This window comes from Rhipicephalus microplus, chromosome 4, assembly GCF_043290135.1.
Source record: "Rhipicephalus microplus isolate Deutch F79 chromosome 4, USDA_Rmic, whole genome shotgun sequence".
Lineage (NCBI taxonomy): Eukaryota > Metazoa > Arthropoda > Arachnida > Ixodida > Ixodidae > Rhipicephalus > Rhipicephalus microplus.
In genome coordinates, this window is record NC_134703.1 from 28681313 (window position 1) to 28706456 (window position 25144).

General features: G+C 44.9%; 1 protein-coding gene across 1 annotated transcript in view; it reads left to right on the forward strand.

Moving 5' to 3' along the window:
• Positions 1-9291: 9291 nt before the first annotated feature.
• The window catches only part of LOC119171798 (uncharacterized), a 48845-nt gene continuing 32992 nt past the window's right edge, over positions 9292-25144 (forward strand). The window contains exon 1 of the mRNA XM_037422643.2: positions 9292-9482. Within this exon, the coding sequence (XP_037278540.2) occupies positions 9481-9482 (2 nt within the window). The 5' untranslated portion in view covers positions 9292-9480. The remainder of the gene's footprint in view (positions 9483-25144) is intronic.

Genomic DNA, 25144 nt, shown 5'->3' on the forward strand with positions numbered 1-25144 from the left:
GAATATTTATGTCTTCCTATTTCTGGCGGCTTGCCCCTGTCGTTACTTAAACAGCAGTTCGTAGTATAGCAGTGTAAAAATTAACCTCCCCATCTCAGTATATTCTTTCTCCCTCTCTCTCTTGGGAAGTACTCAAGGCAGCATTTTGGGCGTTTTTGTAATGCTGTGACTTTGTTCTTCCAGGGGTGTTCCTTATTAATGGCGATGCCCCGCCGCGGTGGTCTAGTGGCTAAGGTACTCGGCTGCTGACCCGCTGGTCACGGGATCGAATCCCGGCTACTGCGGCTGCATTTTCGATGGAGGCGGAATCGTTGTAGGCCCGTGTGCTCAGATTTGGGCGCACGTTAAAGTACCCCAGGTGGTCGAAATTTCCGGAGCCCTCCACTACGGCGTCTCTCATTATCATATGGTGGTGGTTTTGGGACGTTAAACCCCACACATCAATCAATAAATCAACCAATCAATCAACAAAATAAATCAATCAATGAATCAATAGATCAATCAATCAATCAATCAATCATTTTTTATAGTGATGCTGTTTGATCTTGGCTAGTCGCGAACAATGAGCCGGCACGTGCTTCCTTCATTCCCTTGTTGCTCTTCTGTTTCGCTTCCATAACACGTGCGCTGATTTGTTCCCCGTGGAATGCAAAAAAAAACTGATGGTAAAGGTAGCACATACAGAGAAAGAAAGAGTGAAAAATATAAATAAAGAAAGAGATAAATTCTTGGCGTGGCGGGATTCAAGCCCCGTGCCCATAATCCGAAAGTGAGCGTTCTAAACACTCGGTCGTCAAGACGTAGCCTTGTATGGCGAAGCCGTGCATAGTATTCCATAGCAAGGGGACGGGAAAGGGAAGCGATGGTGAGGGGGCGCTGATTTGTGCGGCGTGGGATGCAATAACTCTGATGGGCATGAAACCGAGGGCCCAAGAACGCAAGAACGAGGGCCCAACACTGAACTAACGAGAACGTCAAGTGATTCGAGTCGCATGACTAAATGCTATCGGATTTTAGTCATGTGACTAGACGTTGCGTGATGATACTTAGTTGTACGAGTGCTTACGTCATGAAACAATCTTATAGTCACGCGACTGGCTCCATGATATTCTGTTACCTTTAGCCACGAGATGTTACGTCATTTTAGTGGAGCGACCAGATGTTGCGTGATGCTGTGTGATTTAAGTCCCGTCATTTGTTAAGCGTCACTTTGTTAAGCGCGCCGTTAAACAGTGCCACCCCGAGGGTTGCCTTAAGTTACAATGAAGCGGTCGCAACATCGCGGCCCTGCAAATTGGCTACAAAGAGGCTACAAATTCTTTTCGCAAGTTGTGCTAAGGTTTTGTCCGGATTGTCGCCTGGTTGGGCGTGTGTTCGTCGGAGTTTAATGAAGGAAAAGGGAAGCGTGTGGCAGTTGCGAAAATCCTTTCGATTCCTCGCGTGGCTTAGTTGCCGATGAATTATTGTAACCATTAGCTCATCAAATCATCAAATAAGTAATACACTCACACACACACACACACACACACACACACACACACACACACACACACACACACACACACACACACACACACACACACACAACACACACACACACAACACACAAACACACACGCACGCACGCATGGGTGCAGATGTAAAAGGGGAAGGGGGTGAGATGTTTGTTTCCGGTAAACGTTAAAAGTTCGCCATGATGTCATAGGATTTGAGAGTGCCGACATTGTGAAGAATCTTAATGGCTGAGAAAGAATCGTGTTTCACCGAAAAAAATGACAGATATGCTTTGGCATTCTTGACTGCAGTTAGTCATAAATCGATTACATATTTAAAAAAGAAAGCTGAATTCAACGGTAAAAGAAACTCAGTTGTCAGCGCTTTAAAGTGCTTCGTTAGAGACGAAGTGAAAAATACGTTCATTAGAACAAACAGACAAGAAGGCGAATGATAGTAAGGTGATATTGTTTGTAGTGATTATGATCTAAATGTGAATGAAGTAAAGTGGACCAAAAGATAACTTGGCGCGAAACCAAACCAAACCTGCGACCTCCGCATAATCCATCCGATGCTCTACCAACTGAGCTACAGCGGTGGCCATCTCCCCGTCTACTTTGTGATATATATATATATATATATATATATATATATATATATATATATATATATATATATATATATGAGGGAGAGAAGTGTATACCTAAGGGCTCGTATTTCCGTGTTTTAACACAATATTAATGAGATATAACAGACAGTAATGCCAAGGAATGTACAGGGGAAGTTATTAGAACCAATGTAATGTAAATAAGAAGAAAGAAGAAAGAAAAGTGGATGAAAAAATTACCAGCTGTGAGCAGGAATCGAACCCACGACCTTCCAATAACGCGTTTGATGATATATATATATATATATATATATATATATATATATATATATATATATATATATATATATATATATATATATATATATATATATATATATATATATATATATATATAAACGTGAGAGTTTTTAAGCCTGGGAACCCCACTAGTAGTCATAAAGGCGAGTGTGGAACACTGCTTTTGTTTCTGCTGGTGCCACAAAGCGCGTGACCTTTTCACAAGCAAGCAGCTTAAACGGAAAAAGGTCACAATAAATTTCTTTTACTTGACCCTTCCGCCACCTTGCGTGATTCCCCAGAACTCATCTGTAACTAACACGTGTGTCTACGCCAGTATACACAAAACATTCTCACATTGCTGAAAATAGAGAAGAAGAAAAAAAGCACCACAGCATAAGAAGATTAAGCATCGTATTTCACGAATGTTATCCAAGCTTTCCTTTGTGTTTATACTCGGACGCACGCGACGCCGAACAGCTGCTATTTGGCAAGGTCAGTTGCTACACGGTGGGACGTATACAATAAGGCTTGACTAAGGCATAATATCGAAGTAATCCTTTCGAAACGGAGGCCTTGGACATCACAGCGTGGTACAGCTTGGTAGGGCTTTGCACTACAAATTATGATGGCGCGCAGTGGTGCTCCTGGTTTACTTATATTATTTTGTCTTGTATCTTTTTGCTGACCATACGCATGAAAACTAGGCTAATCTGTGACCTTGCTTGCTTCGAAAAGCTATCGCTATCTTAACTACCCTCTCATTCAACTCGCTTCAACGTACCGCATAAGCCCAATAGTGCATCGTTGAAGGGGAAGATAAATGCTTTAAACACCGTAGGAGGCGAAGCGACTGGTCTTTTCTTTTACAGATTTGTATTGCCACTCTAGGTGACATTAAAGGGATCCAATTGCATTAAGAGTACCCTAAGAAAAAAAAGCAAGGAAAGTGATATTCTTCTTATTTTTGTTGTTGTTGTGACAGTCACACCTTTTCGTAGAAAAACAATGCATGCGAAGGAAAGGTGCACGTAAACACGCGGAATGACGACGCGTCGACACCACGTGGAAATCGAAATGGTAATAAAGCACATTGTAAATTTCATACGGTAGTTTTTACAGCGTTGGTGCCCCACCGTGGCCTTTTCTGGCAGCATGAGTCCGCGACAGCACACACCGATAGATGCCTCGCCCATCCACTACCTTTGTTCCTTCGGGAATATCGGTGGCCGTGTACGATCATTCGGGGTCTGGGCCAGCAACGTCCACGTAGTAGGCACCCGTCTACTGACCATATTGCAGCTCCAGCATTCGAGTGCGCGCTTCACGTCATGTGGTGTGTTCATATCTGTCCACTCAATAGTGTGTAGAGTACGGACCAGAACCCCTGGGCGCTACAGCTCTGGCGCCTTGACCCGCTTCCGTTTTATATGCAGCCACGCAATCAGAAAAAGACAAAACAAACACAGGCGGAACCTTAAGGGCGCATGCTGCAACACATGCTGAAGAGCTCGACATTGTTCTTGCGGCTTGTCTCAGTAATTTCGGATGCATCATTGCGGACTCACGGTAAGCGTGCCGTAACGACGTAGCAGGTTACATCTCACCCTTAGCGCACAAAATACTGCGCAATTGAGTAAGGGACGCGGATCGTCACCCGAAACGTATTACGTGTATGGACACTTGGTCATGATTGCGGAGAAATGACTCTGCAGATCTCCGACAGCTCATTTTTGTGTTTTCTTTGTCAATTCCAATGGAGACAGACGGCGATCGTTACACTCTTCTCGGGTATTGGAAAATTCTGGAATATTGTAAGGATAGTCATTCATCACCGCTACCCTTTTCCCGCAAGGGAATTGAAGAAAGAAGACGAGCTCTGTATACGACTCCAGACCAATACTATTGTGTAATGTCCTACGATAATAGAACACTTCGACTTGGTTCGGTCACAGGACAGTACTAGCACTGCAGGGACGTGGCGGACGCCTATATACCACATGATGTGGACCAGTCAAAACAACAAAGCTCTTATTCCTCACCCAAACCCTACACCAGAGAACTGGGAGGCGGCCCTGCTCGGTTGCTCAGACCTTCAGGCCCAACAGGCCCATTGGTCCGGATAGTCAGGGAGGCGCCTTCAGCCACTGGGGTTCCGGAATAGAAACTCCAACTGGTGTGTGGAGACTTCACAAGAGGTCCAGCATGCACCTACCTTATGATGTTTTTCACCACCAATACACAACTGCGTCGTCATTGAATTGAAATAGATATAAGTGTTGCGGTAGTGGGTCCCCTTGTGCTTTTAGTTGTGATGCAGCAAAACACGATCAAGCTGCGTTTGCTTGGTTTCCTGTTTTCCGCTGCGGGACCCGCGTCTCTTACGGGTCAATGATTCGTGGAAAAGCGTGTCGCTGCAACCTTTGCCCTGTGTAAGTATTCGCTGCGTGCTAAATACAGGAACGCGCGATCTTCTGCTGACATCCGATTCATCACATACGGCAGCAGCGCATCAGGTACGGACGAGCGTAGGCGGAGTGCGATAAGATATTAGTCGAAAGCCAAGCAAACCTCAACACGCTGCCTTCGCCACTCAGTCCGCAGGGTGGCGCATCTCGCCAACTCAGCCCCAATTCAGCGGGAAATTAGAAGTGCATTCGCGAACATTGCCTTTTGTTTTATGAAAGTTCGTCGGCAGAGCGACACGCAGGGTGGCGATGAAACAAAAAATACCCCAGTTTCATAATTGTTCACGGATAGATCGAAAGCACTTTACGACTGAGCCGTTTCCGTTCATACATTGATGGGGACGCGTAGTCTCATACAAGAGAGGCGGCTCAGCTAACGCATTTTATTATTTTCTACTTTATCGATCTGGACAAAGCGTGAGCTAATAAGAAACGAAATTTTTATCTTCTACTTTATCGATCTGGACAAAGCGTGAGCTAATAAGAAACGAAAAGACAAATGCTTAAATAAGACCTGTTGCTTATAAGACGAAGCGTGTTGTCGAACGAGTGGTGATCAGCAGCATTCCACAAATGGTCATACCTAGAAAAAAAGAAGTAAAAAAAAGGAAGACACATGAGTGATATATTCGAACCAGTCATCTTATACGCAATGCTATAACACTGCCGACGCTCTACTGTTCAGGCATGATAATAGATGCGATGCGTTGCAGTCGCCGTGCTTTGTGGAGTCTGAGCACCGTGGAGGGACTGGTTGTAGATGTGTCGGTTTGTACGCATTTTTCTTTTCTTAGGTATAAGTGCACGCGTATAGCGTTCGCAGCAGGTATGCGTTCCGCAATTTTTCTTTTTCGTTATAGATGCACCACATCTGTACGCAATTGAGTGCCCGGTTTCTTACGTGTGAAAGACACGACGTGCTCATGAGGCACTCCGTCCAATGATCCTCCGAATTAATTTTCACGACCTGTTCTTTAACGTGCACGTTGCATTTATGTTACCAATGCCAGGGGAGATGGCCTGATGCTGTCGCGATATTAATTAAATACGCATGAATGAGCGATGGACCGATGTCAACTTAGTTGCATGTTTGCATGTCATGTTTCATCTTTGCGATGCTGTGGATGTGGGCTACTTCCGAGAACGACGATGCAGTGATGGTCCCCATAGAGTTGCACTGCTCGAGAGTCAAAGCACGACTCAGAACTGAAATTTCCGATCACAAAACGACACGAAACTGCAGTTACCGATTACATACACACGCGTTTGCGCCGTATCACCATTCTGTCTTCGCTTTTAGATATATACGAATGCGTAGACGCTGTTCCGCACGACTGTGTCATCGTCTTTTTAATGCAGGGAGGCCGAGAGGTTCACCGTATCTGTTTATTCCACGTTCACGCGAACACCACTCATTAGCTAGCAGACATCTGGATAAATTTTTTTTAGCCGCTGTAAGAATTGGCACCCAAGCGGACTGTAGACTTGTCCTTCTCAGAAGCTGACCTGAAACACCGTTATCAGAATGCTCTCTACACAAGATTGTTGTTTACAACTGTTGATTCTCGGTATATGGGGCTGAAGAAAAAAAATAAAGATAACAGTTTCACCGCAAGGTCGGAACAATGAATGTGATTGCAAAAAGCAAGAATGTCACTCGAAGGATGTTAAGCAGCTCGATACTTGAGCGTTCCACTGAAGCACAAAGTTAGACGCGAGGGTGTAGCAGCGAGAGTGTAAAACTTGCGCATTCATTAGGCAGACATTCTCACCCTCTGCCACTGGCCTCAATCTTTATTATAGATTCACCTTCTTCGTTGTCTCTTTTTTTACTCTCCTCTCGCTATTGTATACTGGATCGTTTCAAACTACTTTGATTAATAACTTCGGAATATATTGGTATAGGGCATATCCATTGGTTCAAATGGGCCTTCTTGACACACACGTGTAGATTGTCCGTTTCTTTGAAACCATTACTTTTCATTAGGTCAGTAATATATTCATCACCATCATAATAATCGTCATTATAGTCATCATCATCTTCAGCCTGGCTGCGCTCACTGGTGGAAAAAGGCCTCTCCCATGTTCCACCATTCAACTGGGTCCTGTGTTTGCTGCTGGCACTTCATGCCCACAAACTTCCGAGTATCATCTGCCCACCATACTTCCTGTCTCCCCCTCACCCGCTTGCCTTCTCTGGGAATTCAGTCAGTTACCCTTAATAGCTAATACTATAAAGTAATAATATCTGGCAGACCTAAGCCGGCAGCACACATTGGTGAAAGCAGCATTACACGTTTAGAAAGGCAGAACTTCGTCCTTAAGTGTGTCATGTTCATTTTTTTTTGCTGAGCAGTTTAATAATGAATTACCAACTAACCCAATCCCACATTTCACTTTAGAAGGGAGTCGTTTCGCCTGCGTTTCCTCCGCGACGGATGCAACGCGAGCCACATTGCGCACGCGAGGCTCACTTGTAAATAGCAAATGTTCCCACCATGCGCACAAAACATATCTTTTTTTTGTATGTAGCAGAGGCACTACTGAGCTATCTCACGGTTTAATACAATACTACATCGTGCAACTTCTGTCAGCTGGCATTTGTTTAAAATGAGTCCTTTCGTACCATATTTCGGTTCCTGTGAAGGCAGCACGGTGTACACCCGCCGACGAAAAGATTGGCAAAGAGGGAGTTTTCAAGTAAAGTTTACTTTTAACACTGCGTTGAAAAGCATTGAGGTTAACTCGGCTTTCCTGACTCGCTACCCTAAGTCACGGAAGGAAAAATAGAAAAAAAAAGATAGATCGGATAAGGGACCCTTTCGCTCACACACACGGCTTTCCCACAGCATCAAGCCTGTCGCAAGGCACGGTCGTCTTCAGAATATTTGTTCGAGCCTGTAGAGAGGAAGACGGACGTGGCCATGAATCACGGGAAAGAACCGGCGAAAATCGAAAGGCTAGCCAGGGCTCATTTCAGATGCTTCGAGCAAAAGGGAGAGAGTGAGGAAGGAGTGAGAGAGAATCTCACAGCATTTTATTGATCCGTGATGTCATGTGTAGCTGACGCAATGAAAAATGCAAAAAGTGCTTCACAGGTGACACTATAATTCAACAACAACAACAACAACAACAACAACAACAACAACAACAACAACAACAACAACAACAACAACAACAACAACAACAACAACAAAAGTGCGGTGAAAATGCAAAACAACGTAAAAAATTGACGAATGTTTCTGCGACGAATGACCACACAGGAAGGATACTTAGGCCGGAACCGTCATCGTCTTTTAATGTTTTCTTCCGATAACTGCATCCTGATTTTCTTGCATATTGCTACGCACACACAGTGGGATCCTGTTTGCAAGGTGTGAAGAAAAAATAACACCCTTCGATTCAACTTGTGACGTGCAGAACACTCTGTGCCAAATATAGTGACGTATAGTGCCCGGGAAGTACGCAAGCACGCTTCTTTCTTTACGCTGATAAGGTACATCCTTATTTTCTACAATGTCTTTTTTTAAAGGTTGTTCTCATCCACCATTTAGGGAAATCGTATTGCAGCTGCTCGCTTTCCCTCTCAACTCATATAAGACTATAAACCGAGCAACGCGAGTGCGTGAAACGTGAATCGCGTGTGCATACGTGAATTGTGGGGGTGAGCTTTGAAGTAGGTTGTTTTTTGGCCCCCTTTTGAACGCTCGAATCGCTGATTGGTAGCTTCCTTCAATTCCTGATGAGTGTGTAGCCTAAGCTCTGTGGTAGAACAGTTTTCCGAGTATTTACGTCATTCAGTGCTGTTGCAGGCTCTGCAGACCCTGTGCTTAAAAGCGCGTTCTACGTGCAGGAATTAGCAGCCGGTAATTAAGTGGTTCAGATCATTCCGATGCCACACTGCACACAATAAGTTGTCCTCAATCATAGCAAGTTGAAGTGAGAGTGAGCTCCATGGTCTACGCTGTGCTGCTGAAGGAATCGAGTGCGAATCACAACGCAATAACATCATCACTGATAAATTCGTGTCACGATAAACAAGCTTTTTAGGTTCGTCACCGCATTAAGGTTATCCGGCAGTTGGCTAAGGCACCAGACAAGCAGAACCGTAGCGCCCTCGCTGCATACCGCACGCCGAAACGCCAGCGCGCGGTTTTCCTTCGCCACGCCCAACCATCGCCGATCATTCGCCTTCGCGGCCGCAGCGCCGGCAAGCGCCGAGTGCCACGAAACGAGCGCCCCCTCATCGCCGCTTGGATCACTTGGCGCGCAGACGCGCATCGAGCAGACGACGCGCGCGACGCACCAGTCTTCTTTAATAGTTATCTACCCTTTCGGCTCTATTCGCACGTCTCCTTTGGCTGGACTTTGGCCAACGCTGTCAGCCTTAACGCTCCCTGTTTCTCTAGTCGTGAGAACAAACCTCCCCTGTCGCGACAGTAGTGTTTTGTCCCGCAACGAAATCACCTTCTCGCGTGTCGTTCGTCTCGTGGGTACACTGCGTTTTGCGAGAGTGTGCGTGGACATTACTGGAGATTCATCTTCAATCTTCTGCGTGTGAAGCCATCCTACACCTGTCAAGTCTACTTCATCAAGAAACTTTTCTTGGTTTCTCCGCACAACTTTACTGTCATGTAAGTCAGCCGCACCTTTAAACTGTATTTCATCTAGGGGGGATTCCTCACCGGTGGGGTCATTTTTGTGGTGTCGTAATACTGTGTGCCGCTTCTGCTCGCTGATGCGTGAGACTAGAAAAAAGCAAGTGCGTTTATTTAATCTTAAATAAAAAACTTCCAATGATTGTTCTCGAACAGTTAGTTCTTAAGGATTTAACGATCACGTGCAGACCTCATTGGAACTTAAATTCGTTTCGATGAAGTGAAACTGCGTTTGAATTCACAGTGCACATTTGTCCAACTAATGACAGCGCACGTTTGTCCAACCAACGACAACGTTTGTCACAGTGCAAAGGAATACGCTGCTCTTGCTGCGCCTTGTTTCTTGTGCATGCATTTTTTTTTTCACATACCCCGCCGCGGTAGTCTAGTGGCTAAAGTACTCGGTTACTGACCCACAGGTCGCGGGTTCGAATTTCAGCTGCAGCGGCTGCATTTCCGATGGAGGCGGAAATGTTGTAGGCCCGTGTGCTCAGAATTGGGTGCACGTTAAAGAACCCCAGGTGGTCGAAATTTTTGGAGCCCTCCACTACGGCGTCTCTCATAATCATATGGTGGTTTTGGGACGTTAAACTCCACATATAAATCAATCAAATTATTTTTTTCACGAAAGCCACGCCCATATCTTTTGTGTGTTTGAAGCAAGCAAGCTTTACCAGTACGCACTTATTGCAAAAAGTGCTCTTTTGTCATTAGTTTCACAAAATGGTTTACAGTAGAGCTATATCGTTACAATTACAAATATTGAAGTCCACTAATGTAAATAACTAAAAAAACACTTTGTTAACATTAAAATTGGCATACGCATCGCGCAGGAAAATAACTGAAACGTGAGACGTCACCAGCATCCCTGATGATGTGACGTAAAGAGAAACCGGAACTGAACCTAGCAGGGGCTCGTGATGAAAATATTCTAGTGATTGCTCGTTCCACAAAAGAAGCGCCATTCTTAATCGGCACTCAGCGAGATTTTTTTAATTAACTCGCTAAATTATTATTTCGAAATATCAACTAGCCAGAACGAGGCTAAAAGCAAATATCTGTGAAATGCAATCTCGCTACGAAGCTCGTGAGTAATATGCAAAAGTAAAAAAAAATTTAAAAACCATTATAAAAGTCTACAGATAGAAACGGTACTTGGCTCGTAAATAAAGCCCGCCTTCTGATACAGCGACAATGTACGCTTTTAGATGGTAGTTTCACGGGGGCGTTTCCGTGTTCAGTGCAGGGTAAAACATGGCCAATTTCTGTGAATAAATTTTAGTTTAAAGTGAGGAATCGCTGGTGTAACTCTGTCTCTTGTATCTTGTCTGTGCTTTTAGACGATAGGCGGCATGCACAGACAAAAGCATGGCGTTGATAAACGGTTATTTCATTCATTTTTCATTTCACACAGAGAAACGCACGCCACCACATATATATATATATATATATATATATATATATATATATATATATATATATATATATATATATATATATATATATATATATATATATATATATATATATATATATATAATGTTCCACGCTGAGAAGAATATAATCATGGAAAATGTTGTGGGGTGATGTCGATTCCTCTCTACTGGTGTATGCCATGTATGACCGTGCAGAGGTTCATCATGGACAAATATTCGATACCGTAGTGCATTCCAATCATATAAAGAAGCAACCAACCAGTAGGACTGACAAATGAGCTAGTAGGTAAGGGTGCATGTCTTTAGAACGGTGTTTCGGTTAGTCAATTCTTGCGTCCGTGGGGTCTTTTAGCATCTTGCATGCCAAATCTGCTTACATAATTGGCTCTGATTGAAGGGGTAAATACTTGCTCTCTAGTTTGCTTTGTCCACAAGACAATTTAGACTCGCCGATGACGATCACTTATTGTCACCGTTGAACCCATGCTGGCCAGGCGGGATTTCATGAAGGTTCAGCCACTTGGTCACTATAGCATGCACCAGTAATATTAGCGAAAGTAGCCATATACCATACTATGGTATTTAGACCATTGTGATCGGAGCAATGTGCATCTTGTATTCAGATGAACTAACCACCGCGTCATTGTGGAGAGACAGGTCTAGGAAGTTCTTGAAAGAGAGAGAGAAAGAGAGGTTTATTCACAGAAAGGCAAAGGGGCCTTAGTGATAGTGTGCTCTAGCCTGCTACTCTACACTGCAAACCATTTCACACCTTTAAGGGTGGATTTTTAATAAATCACCCATCTTACACCTATTATTTCAGCCGAAATTATCTGGACGGGTGTAATTTAAGTAATTACGCCTTTTGTACACCTATTCGTTATTTTTTAGGTATACTAGAGGTGTATGTTCACAAATTAAACCCAAGGGTGTTTCCTGGAATGTAACACCTATCATATATGTATAAAGCTTGGAGCATCAGTACATATCACATCTCTACGAATGCAATAAACCACATGGCAAACTTTTAGTGAAAATATCAATGTTTCAACATTTGTTTTCATTTTCGCGTTTCATTTGTCAAAATATACGGTGCTATATAATATATTTAATATACGACCCCCTATTTACATGATTCAGAAGATTCCTCACATGTTCAACGACCTAATTCATGGGATGACTGTTTAGGATTCTTACTAAAAAATATTTTGCTGCCACTCATGTCCATTCATAACTAATTCTCGCAGAGACATCGGTAAAAGGGATTATGTCACGCTTAAACATATCATGAAACGGTTACACACAATTTTCGACAAGCCATCATGTGCGCTTTCTCATTTGAAATCCCACTGTTTTTTTTACCAGAGCACCTGTTTTATACAATGTGATCCACATATTTCCTCACACTGAAGTATTTCGCATCAATCCACAAGTCGCTGATTTATTTAGTGAGTTATATTTATACATATGATCATAGATCAGATCAAATTGACTGTATGCAGCGTTCGTATTGCCGTGGAACTAGGCAAGTTTACATTTAACTGGCTGAGCTCACTCAGATACAGCTGCTGTGTACGCATGCCACACCACAGCACAAGCTTGGCGCACATCCGCTATGCACGGGTGAACTCGTCCAATGGGACGCACCATGTAACGCCGGTGGTGGGAAACGATGCGAAAAAAATTGCCCGCAGCTTCCCTCGGGGGAACACTGAGGAGGATGCGGACCATATAATTGGTTAACGGGGTGTTAAAGTGCGACTTACTTGGGTCGATGGCTAAATTGGTTAACGTGGTTGTGAAATGGGGTGTTAAATTGCGACTTACTTGGGTCGATGGCTAAATTTGTTAACGTGGTTGTAGGAGGGGGTGTTAAATGAGTGAACACGTACACACGTATGCGAAAGAGCGGCGCTGGTCGAAGGGACGTCGATCATTGTGTTTGTGGATTCGTTGGAATTCATTTCACCGCGACCTTGGACGTCGACGCGCCGTACAAACCAACCGACGAGCGGCAACTGAGCGAGCGAGCGCCGACCTTGAGTATATATACAGCACGACGGCGCATGCACTGTCAGCTGTTGAATGTTCTCGAAGCGCGACGCCACATGCGCGTCCACTGGAGAATCAGGAGAATTGTAGATGTCGAACGCGGTGTGTAGAGGAGGAAGGGTGCACAGATGGTGGAGGAGTGAAGCGCGCGCGGTGTGTAGAGGAGGAAGGGATGCACAGATGGTGGAAGAGTGGGCGACGGCGCGACGGCGCATGCGCGCGCGTCAGCTGTCGAATGTTCGAGAAGCGGTGTGGACGGCGCGGACGACGCGGACGGCGCACTACAAGGCGCGAGTATAAGATGCTCCGCATCTAAAAAAAGCAATACATGAAGATGGCGAGTTAAGCAGGCGAGTAAATACAGTCTCATCAAGTTCGCGAAATTCTATAGCCACACATCAAGTCCAGTTGCTTGTAGAAAGCTGTGGCTACTCTTACGACCACAGTTGTACTGTTGGCGTCAGGCCAAGGGCCCAACACAACCTCATCAGTTAATGACCTATTGCGAAATCATTCGGTTAAGGAAATAAGTTTCTGGTAATGTCTGCTAGTCAGGTGCGTATGTTGGGCAACTACAAAATATGTGCTCCAATGTTTCTTGCATTTGGCAGTGATCCCAATTAGGAGCGGTGTCAGTGCAGACGATGATATGTGCGTAACGTCTCGTGAAGGCCCCACCAAGACAAATCTAGTGAATCCTACTTGCGAAGTGTCGCTTTTATTTAGGAAGCATGCGGAACCTCGTTCCCGGTTCCCGTTTGTGCAGTCACCGGTGTCATCGCTCCGGTTTTGTTCAGTTCTCGAGTGTGAAGCTGCACAGCATGCAGTGAAGCATGGCGTTATTGTCTAATCGTGAAAAAGCAATGTGCACTTTGTGGACACTGTTTAAGGCCCCTTAAGCTTCAGCGTCTGCGCTTCCCATCAGCGTTTCCCATCACGTCGCTGCGCGTGGCATGATGGGAAAGGTGACGAGGCCACCGTTTGTTGAAGCAACGTGAAGAAGCTCTACAATTTCTGTAACCCAAAGATAATACAGACCTTGACTCACGACGCAATTAATCGTTTGCAAAGCTTGGTGCTAACTGTGAGACAAGGAAACTCATTTATAAAGAACAGCTTTGTGCATAGACGATATTCTACGATGCGAAATTATAGGGAGGTTTTATTCGCCACAGATAGTGGTGAAGCCCATGTGTATTTTTTGCATGTTGGAAGAGAAAAGTAATCTTGTGAGTGATGAAGATAATGTGTACGCAACATTAAAGTTGTTCTTTGAAAATGGGCGTGTTAGCCTGTTCTTTCTGCTCATAATGATATCGCCAGTGATACAAGGGAGGCGTACAAAACAATGTTAATGATCAGCCTCAAGCATGACGCTTACACGACACCTAACCTACTGTAGCGAATACGCTGAGGCTCAGGTAGTTTTGCTGACAGGAAAGTTTGTCTGTCATCATACCTTCGAATACAACGAAATTCGTTTGGATGTTGACCAAGTTAACTTGGCAAGTGAAGGCAAGCAAGAATGGAATGATAATTAAAGTGGGATATTGCGTTGTAGATTTAGACCAATTCATAGTTGAAGAAATTGTTGGCGACTGCTGCATTTTGAGACACTGAAAAATTTAAACTGTGGAGCGACATAGTACATATACATGTCCTGAAAAAAAAAACAATAACTCTTCTAGGTATATTAATTCGTTGGTAAAATCGAAGCTACTCCTCCATGAACTGCATAATTTAGCTCGTATAAATATAACGTGCCATAAAATTATAACAGAAATTCATTTTTAAAGCATAGTCACAGTCTCCCACTCCTCATGCACTGCGAAATTTCGAAAGTGCTTTGTAAAGCGCAACCATCAAGCTAAACCGTGGAGCATACAATGACAGTTCAGTTGAAAACAGTGCTTTCTGGCCCTCGAAAACAGAAGAAAAAAATTTTACGATTCAGGATTTTGTAACAACAAGCATTTATTGTATCCTACATTGTCGTGTTTTCTGAATAACCGTTCTGAAAACATTACATTCCCTGCAAAATAATTGGGGCCGTTTCTACAAGCCACGATGTTGGTCGTACCCTGGACGAGGAAGGATTATCCTAATGCACGAATGGCTAGGAGGATAGCAATCGATTATTTAGGAAGAGATTCGCTATGTAAGGGTTAAGTATCTTCGATGGGATAACTCAATTACAGAGCGTCCCATCTTTACGGTCGTCAATTATTACCGTCTCGCGGCGCTTTGCTCGCGCGCAGTGACTCGATCTGCCACGGTTCTGGTTTCTCCTATGAAGAAACGATCGTGTGACTCGGAAATTTGGGAGTGTAGCCCGACATACAATTTTGAGTTGGTAACGCTCGTTTAGCCATAATTCTGGCCAGAACTTCCTCGTTAGCCAGTGTAATGTAAGTACGCCATAGCATCCGCTAGTATCCGCTTTGTATACCATGAAAGTCCGGGCGTGTCGATATCCGAAGTGGACCCACTAACGTTGTACTTGCGTATCCCATTAAATCCGGTAGATAGGAAGATGCATCGAAGGGAATAACTGTACTGAGGTGAACTAATATAGTTTTGAAATTGCATGCCGAAACCGCGATATAATAGTGAGTGCTGTAGTGGCAGCACTTCGGGTTTTTTTGAACGCCTAATGTTCATTAAAGTGCACCGGTGTACTATAAGGAGACGAATGTTCTTGCGTTTCGCCTTATATAAATGTGGTTGCCGAGACAAGGAATCGAACCCGCATCCTCGATCGTAGAAATGTCTCACTAAGACACACTGACGAGTTACAATAATTGTTGGAGTTCACAAAACTACCGTGTGATTATGAGAAACGCCGTCGTGAAGTGCTTCGAAAATTCGGCCACCTCAGTTTTCCTAACGTGCAGCTAAAGCTAAACAAAGGGGCCCCAATCATTTTCGGCTTCATCGAGATTGATGCCGCCTCGGCCTGGTGTTCAATTCCTTCACATGTGGGTGGGCAGTCTAGCATCGTAACAACTAGACCACCGCGGCGGGTGGCGAGTTACAAAGACGTTTCATCTGCACATGCGGAAGAGGTAAGTTTCAGCAGAGTGAATTGTGGGGCGAGCTGGTTCATTCTTAACGTAGCTTATGGTGCGAAAAGAAAAAAAATGCACACGAGAGACGGACAAGCACAAGTTGTGTTGTGTTTGCATTAAGTGGCTGATAAGGCCACACAAAAACGTGTTCCGAATGCATATGTCATGAGTCGGGCAGATAAAGAGAAAAAAAATCACGAAAGTTCCTTATCACTAGAGTTGAATGAGAAAGCACAGTTCGGAAGCCGAGTCACGCTACCACCTCTTAATAAGGTGAAACCCTTACATGCGCCATTAAACGTTAAGAACGACTATCTGTGGCATCGACGTCAACACTAGTGACGTAAAAAATGGTCGTGTCATGATGTCCCCACAAGACGTCACAGACAGCCATAATCTGTGACGTCATCGTCACGTCACGCATTGACGTCATCAAATTCCATAGTCGATCGGTCAAAGATGTGCCGATGCTGGAGGCACTGCTAAACCACGTGACTGAGAGGTGAAGAAAGCTAGCAATGCCTTAGATTCCAGAGGCCATTGAGGAGAAAAATAAGATTGGGTTCGACTTTTTATTGTCTTAGGCGAATGTGTAAGGAACCATCCGGCTTTTTTATTTTTAGACAGGTGAACACCGTAATGACGAAGTTAACGCGCAGCTCCATGTACGCGTGAGATGTGACGCCACTTTTTTCTTGGTACCGTTCGATGATTACACCGGATTTTTCTCTGATGATGCGTGGGCATTGTCCTATTAACCGACTTGCATATGCGATCATATAAGCGTACCTACTCCATTCTCGTAGCTTGTGAAACGATTAGACGAGGCTCTTGAGAGATAACACACACCGAGAGACAACCCGCTCCGAAGTTCCTTGTCTGCCGACCATATCTACCGCTTCGTATAAGCTGTTTGCATTGCACTGGAGTTGCATCAGGCTATGCGTATACACGGCGGAGGTCAGTAGACCTTCACCAATGTAACCAATTGAAGGGTGCGTACAAGAGCTGTGCAGTCTCGTGCGGATACAGTGGTCTATATATAAAACCCCTTGCATGCACCCTCTTGCATCAGTTTCTGGAGCACTCTGTTATCTACATATATCTTTCATAGGAGTGTCCCCAATGTGGAAACGGGCGATAGAGCTCAAGAACACACGCGGTTGCAGTTTGCGGCGAAAGCTAGTGTGATCTCTCTCTCTCTCTCTCTCTCTCTCACACACACACACACACACACACACACACGCACACACACGCACACACGCACACGCACACGCACACACGCACACGCACACGCACACGCACACGCACACGCACACACACAGACACACACACACACACCGATATGCTTAGTGGAGATTGCCATAGTCGTGCTGACCCCTCTGCCATGCTGTAAATAAACCTGTCTCATTCTCTCTCTTTCTTGGCAGTTGAAGACTACTTTTTATTAAAACTATTTACGGTGTTGGGAATCCCACCGCTGATCACCAGTTGTTGGGAATCCCACCGCTGATCACCAGTTGTTGTGATCCCGGGGTGCTGTGGTAGCGTGGTGTAGCTTCGGGTTGAGGAAACGAACGCTTACGAGATGGGGATACGAAAAACAAACAGGTTTATGGCACTATTTACAAGTATTTACAGCATGAGGTTAAGAGTTCGCAAACCACGAACGTGGTGGTTGAACCGCTACACAGTTCAGAGCCATCACAAACTACGAACGTGGTGGTTGAACCTTTACTTGGTCCAGAGCGACGTCCCGCACTCAGCGGCGTCCTTATAAGCCCTGTCGGGCTCCTCCTTCTTGCGGGGAACACCAATCACACACACACAACCGGTGCAAGGTACGAGCAGGCACGGCGCACGTGAACATCCAATTTCGAGTCAAGATCACTGCACTTAAAGGTGGCGCCAGAGAGGCTCTTGCTCGTCGTGTATGTCGCTGGTCGAGGGGTCCCAAGCTTCGGACAGCAGACATCAAACGGTCCGCCAAACGGTCCGCTCAATTAGCCGGGCACTTTGTGGCGGCGGTCGCCGTTTCTTCAAAGGAATACGCTCTTTGTTGTCCCCTCCGGAACGGCTTACAGCTTCGTGGCGACAGGACGTCTCATCCGCCGGCTAGCAGGAACAATAGCTGGCGAGCATAGACATTCGGCGAGTCGGCTACTTGTTTGAGGATTAAAAGAGCGCCGCTCCCCCGTCATCTCTGGACGCTGGTTCCGAGAAAACTGGAGTTCCAGGCGTGGGAACGCGGCCCGGCTACGCTTCTCAGCGACAGCATGGCGCCTGCTGACGCCGGTCATAACAGCTTCCCCCTCGCCAGATGAGTCACGGAGGGCAGCGGTCAACACTGCTGCTCGCAGGGACGACGAAAGGGTCCGTAGTCGAATCCCAAGAACTCGCCTTCGCTTGTGGCATGGTCTGAGTAAAGGCCGAATCTTCGACACCGTTTCTGCAACACTGCACAGCACCATGTCGTGAGGTCCATCTCACCGCTGCCAACCAGTTGTTGGGAATCCCACCGCTGATCACCAGTTCTTGGGAATCCCACCGCTGATCACAAGTTGTTGTGATCCCGGGGTGCTGTGGTAGCGTGGTGTAGCTTCGGGTTGAGGAAACGAACGCTTACGAGATGGGGATACGAAAAACAAACAGGTTTATGGCACTATTTACAAGTATTTACAGCATGAGGTTAAGAGTTCGCAAACCACGAACGTGGTCGTTGAACCGCTACACAGTTCAGAGCCATCACAAACTACGAACGTGGTGGTTGAACCTTTACTTGGTCCAGAGCGACGTCCCGCACTCAGCGGCGTCCTTATAAGCCCTGTCGGGCTCCTCCTTCTTGCGGGGAACACCAATCACACACACACAACCGGTGCAAGGTACGAGCAGGCACGGCGCACGTGAACATCCAATTTCGAGTCAAGATCACTGCACTTAAAGGTGGCGCCAGAGAGGCTCTTGCTCGTCGTGTATGTCGCTGGTCGAGGGGTCCCAAGCTTCGGACAGCAGACATCAAACGGTCCGCCAAACGGTCCGCTCAATTAGCCGGGCACTTTGTGGCGGCGGTCGCCGTTTCTTCAAAGGAATACGCTCTTTGTTGTCCCCTCCGGAACGGCTTACAGCTTCGTGGCGACAGGACGTCTCATCCGCCGGCTAGCAGGAACAATAGCTGGCGAGCATAGACATTCGGCGAGTCGGCTACTTGTTTGAGGATTAAAAGAGCGCCGCTCCCCCGTCATCTCTGGACGCTGGTTCCGAGAAAACTGGAGTTCCAGGCGTGGGAACGCGGCCCGGCTACGCTTCTCAGCGACAGCATGGCGCCTGCTGACACAACGGGGATATTTGGTTAAGATATAACAGAGTGAATGATATTGTTCTTTTGTCGTCGCAGTATGTATATCTGATGCGAAGGCGCCTGAGTCTTGCATAGACATTACATTTCCTAAAAAAAAACACTGTAAAATGTCACTTTTGTCCCGTCCTAGCTTTATATGTTTTGTGCCACTCTCAACTTTGGACATCCATTTTCCTTTGAAAAATTGTTTGCGTGCAATAGTGATTTGGTTGGCTAGCTGCCACGATTGGGCTGATTTGCGTGGAACTACAAACTCCCGCTGCCAAAGCACTATTTTTTAATGCGCAATATGACTTCTGCATGATGTGGTTTTTGCTACATTTTTTTGTGAATGTCTTAGAAGTAGTGCTTATTGTAGAACGGGAAACTTCAGTAGTGATTCAAATAGCTCAAATATTGTGGCGACCGAGCAAAGGAACACAGTGTTGCTGCACCATTAGGAAATTTAATATAATACAGACACAGCAATTTCCAGAAATAGCTTTTATTTATTGACGTTTCACTTACCTCATGCACTTGAAAGTAGAAAAGCAAAAGCACGGAGAAACAGAAAGAAAAAAAAAGTCTAATTTCCGGTTTCTTCCGCTACTGCAAGTGCGACCTCCTTTCGCGTTGGCATCTTTCGCTCTTTCAAGGAGGGAGATAAACCAGATGATGGTAAAAAAAAAATAAACCTTGGATATGATAGGTAATACTTTCCGTAGGCCCTTTTATCTATCTTTCAAGCTCGCGCAACAACGAAAAATGAGTTTTCTTTTCGTACGCCTACTTATTTCATTGTAAGTGCTTTTTGTTTATTCAATTCACTCTGCTCACTTTTTTTTTGTGCGTGTGCTTTTGACGCGGTAGCGTTAAAAAGCTCGATTTGTGAAAATTCTGGTGCCGTCTTCGGCGTTGGCGTAGGCGTGGTTGGTTGCGACCGAGAAATTGAGAAAGACGCCACTAAATAAATAATAAAAATTTCGGGTCCTAGTCTAGGCCGTCTGAGTGGCAAGCAGGTGTTGTAATAAAGAAAGAACCACGAGGTTTTTTTTTTCTTTAATGCATGGCGAAAATGCTTTGAAAAACATGTCATGTAGTAGGAGGAGTCTGCTCAACACAATACACATTGCGTGGCAGAAGCATATAATCAAGCCAGGCGCCAAAAGATGCAAATTGAGCAACGTGTTCGTGCTTTTAATGGCGTGCCCATTTCGATGCGCTCATAAATATTTAACAATCATTAGCAGAAGACCCATCAACAAAGTGAACAGTTGCGTATGTTCACATGTTGCCCCACGGACGCGTATTGGGCCATCGCTCATTCGCAAAAGAAATAATTGTGGCGTGGTGGGAACTTAAAATCTGTGCATGCTGTGGGCATTCAATGATACCGAGAAACGGCCAATGGGGAGTTTTAGAATAGCGCACCGCGAGCCCTTGCGGTGCGGTCGCTGCCACTGCGCATGCGTCGTACGCGAGCCGCCATTTGCGTTCGCGGCCTGCCCGCAGAAAACCAGAAACAGCGTGCGGCAATTGCGGCCCGCGAGGCCCGTGAAGTGCTGCAGTGTCGAGGCTATGTGTAGTTTCCGTGTATTTGAGTTTGCGGGGCAGCTAAAGTTCTTAGATTGTTCCCTAGGAGGGGCAAACGTTAGTCTAAAACCCATATAGTGTCCGCTATGACCACAGTGCCTGCAAACGTTATTCTAAAACTCCCTATTGTTACGCGCCCAGGCGTTCGTTAGAAGGCCCGATTACGCTATCGCGATATACTCTTTAAGGCGAAGCTCAAGCATCCTACACTTTTAGGGGTCGAGCCATGTCCCCTGTCCATCGGCGTGACACGCTATGGATATTTATATGGATATTCATATGAACATCTCAACACCATATGCGCATTGCGATTAATAAACAACTTTGTATATATACTGTACACGCATGTTGTCACGTCTTTGCATAATCGTTGGGGCAATGTAAGGGAGTTAATGATTTCCCGGAGCTTCGCCTACTGGTCGCCATTCACTGCGTGGATATCCTGCGATTTTATTACTTATATTAACAGAGGAGCTGTTTGAGCAGAGCATTGTTCAGTGACGGGTTAACAGAAACCATCATCAACTGGCTCCTGCTCTACTTCTTCCTCTTCAGCTTCACTGCCGGAACACGTGCGCGAATTTGTCCAGCGTGGGTTTCAATAACTCTGATGGGTGAGAGAACAAGCACATTCAGAGAGAGAGAGAAAGACGACATTGCTTGGCGAGGCTGGATTCGAACCCGTGTACTCACGACCTGAAGGCAAGTGAAGTAGCCACTCGGCTATCTAGGTACACTAACAGAGCATAACATATAACCTTGTATAGTATACCGTAGCAAGGGGGAGGGAAAGAGAAGTGAGCATGAAGAGGAGAGAGGTTAGAGCGAAGGGAATAAAAAGGAGATAAGGGAGTAAAGAATAGCTTAAAAAGAAAAAGAGAGAAGAGAGGAAGAAAGAAAGTAAAAGGTAGAATAAATGAAATAGAGAAAAATATATAGATGCATAAAGAGATAGTAAGAAATAAAGAGGAAATGAAAAAAAGAGAGAGGGGGAAGAAAGAGGAAGCAAGATAGAAGGTGTGAGATGTAGACAGAAATATATAGATAAATAAATGAACAAAAATAAACAAAGATTGAAGGACAGAAAAAAGTGGAAAAATAAAGAAAAAATATTAAAAGAAACAAAGAAGGCCGTCAAATGCCAGACTTCTTTCAGGCTTGTTTGAAGCATCACTACGTTTTCTTCAGTTGTATTTGTCTTGTTAAATTCTCGTATTACCGTATTACCTACACATTTAACCACACATAGATTTGTAGATATTGCCACGGGCGTTTCTTATTTACACTTAAGTTTCGTTCGGTTCTGGCCCACGAAGCCTGTCTGGAATGCTCGGCGCAGACTGCCTCGCTGCTCGAGAAGGTTCACGATTATTGTAGATCATTACGTTAAGATGGCGCGCAAGACGCGTGCACTCGAGATTATTCCAGGGCTTGCGCGATCACGAGAGATAAGGTTGAAATATTTGATGGCATATGTATGAATACCGACGCGCTTCACCACTTGTCAGTTGATCGATGGCCCATGCTCTGTTCGCCGCTATCAGTGCCTGATTTATGATTGATGTATGGGGTTTAACGTCACAAAAACAACGATATGATTATGAGAGACGCCGTAGTGGAGGGCTCCGGAAATTTCGACCACTTGGGGTTCTTTAACGTGCACCTAAATCTGAGCACACGGGCCTACAACATTTTATCATTGTCCGTTTGTTTCTGTAATTTGACCTTCAGTTTCCTTGCCACAAGTTCGGCCGAATGAACAGTTTAATCTCAACATCGAGTCTGCTTCTTTCGTCCACATCATGACCCCGTGACAATATGTGTAAATGTGCGACGAATATTAATAAAATGAGTAATATGCACCGGTATACAATGATCCACGGACACTGAAGTTTTATTCGCGCGAATGCATGTGATCAATCACAGTGATTCATAGAATGCTCGCTGAAAACAGCTCAACAGTGTCTTCTTGGATTTTGTGTTTGCCTGTTTTCTAGTGCGGGACAGCCAGAAATTGGCAAGTTTCTTCATGTAAACATTGCCCGACGTGTCGAAAGGTTGGTCGTGTGGAGGAGATAACAGCTCAACAGCTCGTGGCACGGGGTAACGAATATTTTTGCGGTACCAGAACGGGAGGGGTGATATCCCGCCATCGCTTTCTGGTGCATATACGCGAAGACCTACGCTCGCTTCCTGCTAGCACTTGCCGCGCTGTGTTATAAAAACATACACACCTGACGCCTCAGGGTCGGTTGGTTATGGCTCTCTTTTCTTCCACGCTTCTTGACAGAATGCAGCCATATTTCCTTTGCGTGAAGATAGAAAACAGCGTCATTTATGGCTGAAGCTGTGATAAGTCACGCGGTACAGATGCATATATATCGGTGTTGTAAAGGCAGGCGCTGATGAGACGGTGGCCGCTTGGTACTCAAAACGAGCGTCGCAAATAAACATAAGCATCCCGATGACCGGAGCCCGCGCATAATCCGAAAGTGGTCAACGCGTCCTCGGGGCGTGAAAAATCACCGTTCCTTTTATTTTTCTTGAATTTTGTACAGTGTGATTTGTCGTGCAGGAAAGGACCTATATCGTTTTCTGCGCAGTAGAATTGGTTCAGCAAAGAAATAAAAAGGACGGTGAGCAGTATACTATCACGTTCAACTCTTCTCTGAAAGTGTGTCTTCTTAAAATTTCGAGTTCAGTAGGGAATATTATCTCCTTCATGAAGCGAGGCTTAATTCGAGGGGATAATGCAAGTGGAAGCATCGCAGCGCGCCACTTAACTTCCTTTATTTTTCTGGTTCGGGGGAATCACGAAATTGTTCGAATATTCCAGCTGTTCAAAAAAAAAAAAAAAACGGACAGTGAACAAATAGTTCTTTCCTCTGGATCGCCAGCCCTTTAACAATTTTGCTAATAGTTTGATTTTTAAAGGGATAGAACGTAATTTGATTTCCCCAATTCTTCTACGCTCTCGAAACTTTTCCTATTATACAATTGTTCTTGCCTCTACTGAGTCGTGGAATTACCCGCTGTTCCGTCACGTACAGTCACAACACTTACAATACTTGCTCCTTCGTCCCATTGCTTTCGTACACTGATATTTATTAGCACTGCTTCGGTAAGCGTAGTAACCCCCCCCCCCCTCCCCCCCAAAGTATATAGCTACTGAGCATGCTAGTATAAAAGTGGGCCCTACAGTCGGTGAAGTAGAATGATGAAGTCTGCTGATAAGTTAAATATTTTTTAACCATGCAGACAACGTGGCTAACCTGCGTGCGCATTGATTACCGGTGTTCGGCCTAAATGTTCGCCAAGTCGGTAAAAGATTGTGCATTTTCAACGTATTCGTGGTGCGTGAAGCAAAGCTTTTAAAGAATGGCGACTGATCACTGTGTCACATGAATCGATATAACATGAAACGAAGCTAGCCTTTATAAAGGCTGTTGATTGTGTACTGCATTTTCACCGACGTCATTTTGATCGCAGAAATGAAGTCATCGCTATGGCACTTCCGTGACAGAAATGTCACCATTACGTGCTTCTGAAAGTGGATTTTCGGCAGATGCTGCGACGCTGTCCACGACAGCACTCCAAGAAAGGAAAGAAGTAATTTTATTCATTGGTATACAAACAGGACAGTTCACAGGCTACGCCAAAAACAAGGAAACAAAAGAAAGAAACAAAAACATGCAAAACTTCTTTTTCTTAACGCAAGCCGGCCTGCACTGCAACGATGTAGCTATGATGATTCAGTACGTCGTGACAGCATACACAAAAAGAAAACTGCCTGCATTCATGCACATTATAAATTTAGCTTACATTATACATAGGTGTTATGTTTTAGGTTCTTAGTCAAAATAATGAAAAAGAACACATATATTATTGAGCAATAATCAACTTATGCAACTTCTTCACAAAAGATTACGCGCCTCTATTTATGGAAGCACCAAATGGAAGCACAGACGGTGCTTCCATTTTTCGATTCTCAATGTTTTCGTTTGCTGCCCTGAAAATTGGGCTAAAAGACCCGTCATGGTGGTCTGGTGACTAAAGCACTCGGCAGCTGACCCGCAGGTTGCGGGATCGAATCCCGGCCGCTGCGTCCGTATTTTAGATGGTGTCGAAAATGCTTTATGTGCTAGATTTAGG